Source organism: Palaemon carinicauda, chromosome 23, assembly GCF_036898095.1.
Source record: "Palaemon carinicauda isolate YSFRI2023 chromosome 23, ASM3689809v2, whole genome shotgun sequence".
Classification (NCBI taxonomy): Eukaryota; Metazoa; Arthropoda; class Malacostraca; order Decapoda; family Palaemonidae; genus Palaemon; species Palaemon carinicauda.
Genome location: NC_090747.1, coordinates 63,618,396 through 63,627,465, shown reverse-complemented (window position 1 = coordinate 63,627,465; position 9,070 = coordinate 63,618,396). Strand labels below are relative to the sequence as shown.

The 9,070-nt window shown below is 44.1% G+C and overlaps 1 protein-coding gene across 1 annotated transcript in view; it reads right to left on the bottom strand.

Annotated features, from left to right (window-relative positions):
* Positions 1 to 3,094: 3,094 nt before the first annotated feature.
* The window catches only part of LOC137617125 (potassium channel subfamily K member 9-like), an 8,287-nt gene continuing 2,311 nt past the window's right edge, over positions 3,095 to 9,070 (bottom strand). The window contains exon 2 of the mRNA XM_068346974.1: positions 3,095 to 7,717. Coding sequence (XP_068203075.1) covers positions 7,280 to 7,618 — 339 coding nt within the window. The 5' untranslated portion in view covers positions 7,619 to 7,717 and the 3' untranslated portion in view covers positions 3,095 to 7,279. The remainder of the gene's footprint in view (positions 7,718 to 9,070) is intronic.

The window sequence follows — 9,070 nt, the reverse complement described above, 5'->3', positions numbered from 1 at the left end:
CTCGTCTTCTTCTACATCCTTCCAGTGTTGCCAGATATTGAGATTTATTCCTAGAATTGGGGATATTTGGTGTCTGATAGGGATATTCTGTACAAATTTCTATGAAGAAGTCACAAAGATGAGTAAACCTTTATATTGTTGCAATTAGTTTAATTTTACTTATATGAAGTATAGTGAGTAATTTCTATGTTAGTAACCCTACAAGATCAGAAGAAAATGTATTTGTGGAAATGGGGATTTTTGGTTTGTTTTGGGGATTTTTTTTATCACGATTTTAGGGAATTTTAGACTAACCCATCTTGCAACACTTGCTTCCTTCTTTAGGAGTTAAATAACAACACACTATTTAGCCTTATTTTTTGGGCAAAAAAAGTTTTATTCTTTAGAAACAAAGGAAAAAATTATCTTTTTTTTTATGCGGTCGATCTAAAATTGCTTAGTTAATCCTATTTGCTAGATATTTGTCCCTACACAGTTAAAACTCTGTGGCAAGCCACGTGGTCCGACATACACACGTACAATATCAAAGGATCCGTTTTGACAGTCATTTAAAAATGTTCGAAATGCCCCTTTACAAAAAACCTTTTTGTTAACCTCTTAAAAAATCTTTCTAATGAAGACAGAGCCATGATAAAAGGGGGAATATATATATATATATATATATATATATATATATATATATATATATATATATATATATATATATATATATATATATATATATGAAAGAAGAAGGATTTATTTACCAAACATAAAAAGACTAAAAAGAATAAAGAAAAAATAAAAGTTACTCCAGGAAAACATGACATTCGAGTTAGGATGAACTGGCAAAGAAAATAAAAATAAAATATATAGTTCAATTCTTTATCTTTATTAAGCAAACAAGAACTTGAACTAGCAATGTAAAATATCCCTTTTTTTCAAGCGAATGAGAGAAGCAATGTGAGAGAAATCTACTCTGTGTATAATAAGGTGATTTGCAAGTTAGTATTCGAATGCCATTTCCTCCCTTCAGCAAAAGTCCCGGATGGAAATGTCTACTGTGTCTGTCTACTTGTGAATTGATTGCAATTAAAAAAAGCAACACGAGGAAGATGAATAATGTTGTGGAAAAGATGCCAATGACATTTCTGAAAGCCGTTATCTGAACAATCCCCTTTTTGACAAGTGTTTTCGTAGGTCACACACACACACACACACACACAGACAGAGATAGAACAGGAAATTAATTCTATAATGTGTGATATGAGAGAGAGAGAGAGAGAGAGAGAGAGAGAGAGAGAGAGAGAGAGAGAGAGAGAGAGAGAGAGAGAGAGAGATATACGGTCAACCTTCAAATAATGAACATGATAGAAAAGTTGACTTTCCTTATCATGTATAATGCAGGCCTACGATTCAATTTCAAATGTCTCTCTGGATATCAATTAACAGGCAAAGAGTGGGGGGGGGGGGTGGTAGTCCAGAAATGAAATATAACAGAAGCAATAAATTAAGGGGTACAACAATTTGCTTCATAATACAGAAATACTGATTTTCCTGCTACTGTGCTGGGGAGGAATGGAAGTCTCAGGAGTCAGGAAACTGTTCTAGGGTGAAGTGGTCAGTCTCAGTAGTCATAGAATGTTCTAGGGTGGAATGGGCAGTCTCAGGAGTCACACAAATGTTCTAGGGTGGAATGGGAAGTCTCAGGAGTCAGGAAACCGTTCTAGGATGGAGTGGGCAGTCTCAGGAGTCACAAAAATGTTCTAGGGTGGAATGGGCAGTCTCAGGAGTCAGGAATCTGTTTTAGGATGGAGTGGGCAGTCTCAGGAGTTACAAAAATGTTCTAGGGTGGAATGGGCAGTCTCAGGAGTCAGGAATCTGTTCTAGGATGGAGTGGGCAGTCTCAGGAGTCACAAAAATGTTCTAGGGTGGAATGGGCAGTCTCAGGAGTCAGGAATCTGTTCTAGAGTGGAGTGGGCAGTCTCAGGAGTCACAAAAATTTTCTAGGGTGGAATGGGCAGTCTCAGGAGTCAGGAATCTGTTCTAGGGTGGAGTGGGCAGTCTCAGGAGTCACAAAAATGTTCTAGGGTGGAATGGAAAGTCTCAGGAGTCAGGAAACCGTTGTAGGATGGAGTGGGCAGTCTCAGGAGTCACAAAAATGTTCTAGGGTGGAATGGGCAGTCTCAGGAGTCAGGAATCTGTTCTAGGATGGAGTGGGCAGTCTCAGGAGTCACAAAAATGTTCTAGGGTGGAATGGGCAGTCTCAGGAGTCAGGAATCTGTTCTAGAGTGGAGTGGGCAGTCTCAGGAGTCACGAAAATTTTCTAGGGTGGAATGGGCAGTCTCAGGAGTCAGGAATCTGTTCTAGGGTGGAGTGGGCAGTCTCAGGAGTCACAAAAAGGTTCTAGGGTGAAATGGGCAGTCTCAAGAGTCAGGAATCTGTTCTAGAGTGGAGTGGGCAGTCTCAGGAGTCACAAAAATTTTCTAGGGTGGAATGGGCAGTCTCAGGAGTCAGGAATCTGTTTTAGGATGGAGTGGGCAGTCTCAGGAGTCACAAAAAGGTTCTAGGGTGGAATGGGCAGTCTCAGGAGTCAGGAATCTGTTCTAGAGTGGAGTGGGCAGTCTCAGGAGTCACAAAAATTTTCTAGGGTGGAATGGGCAGTCTCAGGAGTCAGGAATCTGTTCTAGGGTGGAGTGGGCAGTCTCAGGAGTCACAAAAAGGTTCTAGGGTGGAATGGGAAGTCTCAGGAGTCAGGAAACCGTTCTAGGATGGAGTGGGCAGTCTCAGGAGTCACAAAAATGTTCTAGGGTGGAATGGGCAGTCTCAGGAGTCAGGAATCTGTTCTAGGGTGGAGTGGGCAGTCTCAGGAGTCACAAAAAGGTTCTAGGGTGAAATGGGCAGTCTCAAGAGTCAGGAATCTGTTCTAGGATGGAGTGGGCAGTCTCAGGAGTCACAAAAATGTTCTAGGGTGAAATGGGCAGTCTCAGGATTCAGGAATCTGTTCTAGGATGGAGTGGGCAGTCTCAGGAGTCACAAAAATGTTCTAGGGTGGAATGGGCAGTCTCAGGAGTCAGGAATCTGTTCTAGGATGGAGTGGGCAGTCTCAGGAGTCACAAAAATGTTTTAGTGTGGAATGGGAAGTCTCAGGAGTCAGGAAACCATTCTAGGATGGAGTGGGCAGTCTCAGGAGTCACAAAAATGTTCTAGGGTGGAATGGGCAGTCTCAGGAGTCAGGAATCTGTTCTAGGATGGAGTGGGCAGTCTCAGGAGTCACAAAAATGTTCTAGGGTGGAATGGGCAGTCTCAGGAGTCAGGAATCTGTTCTAGGGTGGAGTGGGCAGTCTCAGGAGTCACAAAAATGTTCTAGGGTGGAATGGGCAGTCTCAGGAGTCAGGAATTTGTTCTAGGATGGAATGGGCAGTCTCAGGAGTCACAAAAATGTTCTAGGGTGGAATGGGGAGTCTCAGGAGTCAGGAAACTGTTCTAGGGTGGAGTGGGCAGTCTCAGGAGTCAGGAAACTGTTCTAGGGTGGAGTGGGCAGTCTCTGGAGTCACAAAAATGGTCTAGGGTGGAATGGGCAGTCCAGGAGTCAGGGAAAGTTTCTAGGGTGGAATGGGGCAGTATCAGGAGTCAGGAAACTGCTCTAGGGTGGAGTGGGCAGTCTCGGGAGTCACAAAAATGCTCTAGGGTGGAATGGGCAGTCTCAGGAGTGAGCGTAGATGTGTTTAAGAATAAGCTCGATAAATACCTAAGATGCATCCCAGACCATCCAAGACTGGAAGATGCAAAATGCACTGTTCTAGGGTGGAGTGGGCAGTCCCAAGAGTCAGAAAACTGTTCTAGCGTGGAGTGGGCAGTTTCAGGAGTCAGGAAACTATTCTAGGATGGAGTGGGTAGTCTCAGGAGTCACAAAAATGTTCTAGGGTGGAGTGGGCAGTCTCTGGAGTCAGTAAACTGTTCTAGGATGAAGTAGGCAGTCTCAGTAGTCATAAAATGTTCTAGTGTGGAATGGGCAGTTTCAGGAGTCAGGAAACTGTTCTATGATGGAGTGGACAGTCTTAGAAGTCAGGAAAGTGTTTTAGGGTGGAATTTGCAGTCTTAGGAGTCAGGAAAGTGTTTTAGGGTGGAATGGGCAGTCTCAGGAGTCAGGAAACTGTTCTAGGGTGGAGAAGGGCAGTCTCAGGGGTCAGGAAACTGTTCTAGGGTGGAGTGGGCAGTCCCAGGAGTCAGGAAACTGTTCTAGGGTGGAGAAGGGCAGTCTCAGGGGTCAGGAAACTGTTCTAGGGTGGAGAAAGGCAGTCTCAGGGGTCAGGAAACTGTTCTAGGGTGGAGAAGGGCAGTCTCAGGAGTCAGGAAACTGTTCTAGGGTGGAGAAGGGCAGTCTCAGGGGTCAGGAAACTGTTTTAGGGTGGAGTGGGTGGTCTCAGGAGTAAAGAAGCTGTACTTGGATGGAGTGGGGCAGTCTGAAGAGTCAGGGAACTGTTGTAAGGTGCGATGGGTAGTTTCAGGAATCGAGAATCTGTTCTTGGTGAGTGGGCAGTCTCAGGAGTCAGGAAACTGTTCTAGGGTGGAGAAGGGCAGTCTCAGGAGTCAGGAAACTGTTCTAGGGTGGAGAAGGACAGTCTCAGGGGGTCAGGAAACTGTTCTAGGGTGGAGTGGGCAGTCCCAGGAGTCAGGGAACTTTTTTAGGGTGGAATGGGTGGTCTCAGGAGTCAGGAAACTGTTATAGGGTGGAGTGGGTGGTCTCAGGAGTAAAGAAGTTGTACTTGGATGGAGTGGGGCAGTCTGAAGAGTCAGGGAACTGTTGTAAGGTGCGATGGGCAGTTTCAGGAATCGAGAATCTGTTCTTGGTTGGAGTGGGCAGTTTCAGGAGTCAGGAAACTGTTCTAGGGTGGAATGGACAGTCTCAGGAGTCAAGGAACTGTACTTGGATGGAGTGGGCCAGTTTCAAGAGTCAGGGAACTGTTGTAAGGTGCGATAGGCAGTTTGAGGAGTCAAGAATCTGTTTTTGGATGGAGTTGGGGTTTCAGGAGTCAGGAAATGGTGCTGGTCTCAGGAGTAAAAAACAAAACAAAACTGTTCTCTGAGGGTCTCAAGAGTTAGTAAACGGTGTGGAGGGAGGATGGGGGTCTCAGGAATCAGAAAACGGTGTGCAGTGAGGGGGGGGGGGGGGTGGAGCCTGTAGGTGAAAACCCTAGCAAGCTAGACTGCCTTATTTAAGGAGAATTGTCACAAGGATGGCTTGGGTCAGAACTGGACTGCGAGGCCTAGAGAGTGCACATCACATCTTTTGGTTTAAAAAAATGAACTTGAACTCGGAATGAAAAGATATGCAATGATGTATTGAAAATAAGTGACAATATCTTTGCCTATGTACACGCTATTGTGATAGTATGATATAAGTAGGCCTATACCCTTTATTAAGTTAGGTTATGACCATCCATGATAGTTTCCTTCCTTTCCCTCCAAAAATACTAGGCTTTCAACAAAGAATTCTGAGATGGTCGACGCACAACACGAGGTTAGGTTAGCTTAGGGCTTCTCGGAATGCCTGTTCACGAGTTTGTCTTGAGGCTCACCCTTACCGTGCAGAAATATAATAGATTCTAAGCAAAATAATGATCACCTTCCCAATCTGCTAATTCCCATACAAACGACTTGGATCTTGACCTACTTATACAGTTGTCGAAAAGAGGAAAACCAGCGAGTGCTTAAACTCCACCAGGAAAGTGTGCTCTGTGTATTTTATAAATATTTCATTTTTGCATCTTTGAGTCTGCCACATCGATTAAAATATTGTTTTGTGTGATTCCTATAATAGACCATCTATGTGAGGTTAATGACTGTCTGTTGAACACCCATAGAAATCTGCAATATATGAACAATAATGTTTACACAATTCCTCTAAGCATGAACCCTTGATTTTTAAGCAAATTGAAAGTGATGAGAATTTCTTAAATTTTTTTCCACATTGATGACTTTTCTTTGTTGAATCCTTTTAGTCAGAACTGAAATGGAGCTGCAGGAAATTATTGAAACAGACAATAGACTATATTGTGACCTGCTCATAATTGGCAGGTTGACTTTATCTCCAGTTCTTATTTCTTCATCTACTACCCTAATTTGCCTATCATAAACCACTATGAACCCCAGTCATTCGAACACCAATGTAAAAATACAAGATATACACAACCCTGGAATATACATCAAACATGAATTGATACAAAGGACAGCACGGTATTATATGGATCCGGACACACACGGACACAGTCCACCGAACGCGAAGGCCCTCTAAGGAAAATGAACAAATACAGTACATTCACTTTGCTCTCTAAAAAGTCCTCAAGGACCAATGAAGCACTTTTAGAGGTCTCTGCACCTCTGGCCAATAATAGAAAATTTTTCCATACCTTAAAAATGTCACAGTTTTCACATTGTTCCGTACTCTATCTAGTACGTAATTCCATTGTCTCATTTAGGTTTTTTGTTTTTCTGGAAATGGATTTCACGCACAAGTTGATGCACGTGACGAAGTGTTGGCCGTGAGTGAGTTTCTTAGTCACTAAAGTCCTTGGAAACTGTAGGGTGAGTCAAAGGTATATCAGAATCACTGTTGAGAATTCAGAACCATTGACAAAATGTGACCTTTTATGTAAGTAGGAATGTAACGTCTCTCGGTACGGAATCAGCTATTCCGGAAAACACTTCCATCACTGCTAGAAAGGTCCAGCATACTGCAGTCACAGCTTAGTGGTTTTATCTTCAATAATGGTCCATGCCCGGTCAAATTCTCTCCGGGGATATTGGGCTAATGGCCCTCCCAACATCAGCAGTGTCGCAGATGGTCACTGTTTTCTTGGTGCGGGTAGGCAGCATGGGTGTTTGGGAGGGTGTGATTGAAGAGGGGGGGGAGCGTTGGGGGTGGGACTGCTTTCAGGGTAGGCATCTCCTTCCTGAGAGTACCATAGAGCGTCTCGCAGTTATCCCTGGTGTTGGTTATCTTTGCGGGGCTGGTGGTGACATCTGCTGGCGAGTGGAGAGGGCTGGTGTTCCGGGGATTGAGGCTGGCCAGGGTGTTGTTAGGGGTCATGTGTTTGTCATCATCCGTGGGAGTGACCTTGTAGATCGTGTTGGTGAGAGCAGAATTGTTCCGAGCGTTCGTGTTGTTGGCAAGGTTGCAGCCGGTGTTCACCAGGCAGGGCTGGGTGAGATGGGGAGGCGGGGGCTTGCCAGCTCCCGTGGAATGCTTGGGTGTGCAGCCCGATCCGTAGGTGAAAAGGGCCACCGTCTCCATATGTCAGGTATCATCGAGGTGGAAGCGGTGGTTGCTCCCAGTGCTGGTGCTAGTGGCCATGAGGTTTCCCAGCCTACGGCCTAATCCATAACCTCTATTGGTCATCTGCTCTTGCATGAGGTTGAAGCAGGTGGCAATCAGCGCCATACCCACCAGCAGGTAGAAGGCCGAGCCCAGCAGCGCCACCTGCACCCCCGTGCTCATGTTGGGTGTGGTCTCAGGAGCCAGGTCGCCAAACCCGATGGTCGTGAGGGAGGAGAAGCAGAAGTAGATGGCGTGGAGGAAAGTCCACTGGTGGGCGTAGGCGAAGACTGCAGCCCCGCCACAGATATAGGTGATCATCAAGACCAGGCACAGAGTGACCGGCACGGCGCCTCCCTCGCCGTCGCCGTAGTCATCCCCCAGGCTGCTCCCTTCGCTGCATTCACCTCCCCATTTCCTCTGCAACACAAAATAATTTATTTCTTTAGGGATCTTTATTACTACTATCACCAACAAAAATAAGAGAAATGATTATTGTTACAAATATCATTATTAGTAAGCATATACTCTTATTGAAGCTGAATCAATTAACAAAAATAAACAATATCCTACAGAATAAGTTGCCTTTGTGAGAAAAAATTGTAGAGCCAAGAGAAAGAGGTATATTTTAGATAGCTGAAATAAATACGTACTTAAAAACACTAAGCTACTTTAGCCAGAAGTGATAACTTCCTTGGAAGTGTAAGAAAATTGCCATGAAACAATTGACATTTTTATGAAAGAGAGAAATAAGTGACTGCAATGAAGGAAGTAAGAGAAAAATCTAAATGTCTAGGAAAAGTGGCAAATAACTAGTTATGTGAAAGGTAGAGATGAAAGATGACTATAACTTGTTTCGTAGAGAGAGAGAGAGAGAGAGAGAGAGAGAGAGAGAGAGAGAGAGAGAGAGAGAGAGAGAGAGAGAGAGAGAGAGAGAGAGACCTACCACGCTGGCAGAGATATTCTTTGTATCTCTGAGGACTTCAAAGCCAAGGCAGCTTTCCATTGCAAACTAGCACTGTTGGTTTCAGACTCGGGTACGTATTAGCACACATAGTCCTTGGGGAGAGAGAGAGAGAGAGAGAGAGAGAGAGAGAGAGAGAGAGAGAGAGAGAGAGAGAGAGCTCTGTAATTGCCACGGTTCTTCTTTTGGTCCCTTCCTGTAGATTGGAGGAACATTGCCTAGTTTCCATTCTTGTGGTGCCTTTCTTTCTCTTGGATGAATATCATTTGGACCTGGTTCCTTGGATTTACTGAGTTCCATTATTATTATTATTATTATTATTATTATTATTATTATTATTATTATTATTATTAGCTACGCTACAAGCCTTTTTGGAAAAGCAGGATGCTATAAGCCCAAGGACTCCAACATGGAAAATAACCCAATGAGGAAAGGAAATAGGGAAACAGATTGAATAGTGTACCTGAGTGTAGCCTCAGGCAAGAGAACTCTAACCCAACACAATGAAAGATCATGGTACCGAGGCTATGACACTACCCAAGACGAGAGAACAATGGTTTGATTTTAGAGGGTCCTTCTTCTAGAAGATCTGCTTCCGATAGCTAGAGAGTCTCTTCTACCCTAACTCTTAAGAGGAAAGTAGCCACTGAACAAATACAGTGCAGTAGTTAACCTCTTGAGCGAAGAAGAATTGTTTGGTAATCTCAGTGTTGTCAGGTGTATGAGAACAGAGGAGAACGTGGAAAGAATAGAATAGATTATTCTGTGTATGTGTAGGAAAAGGAAAAATGATCCGTAACCAGAGTGAG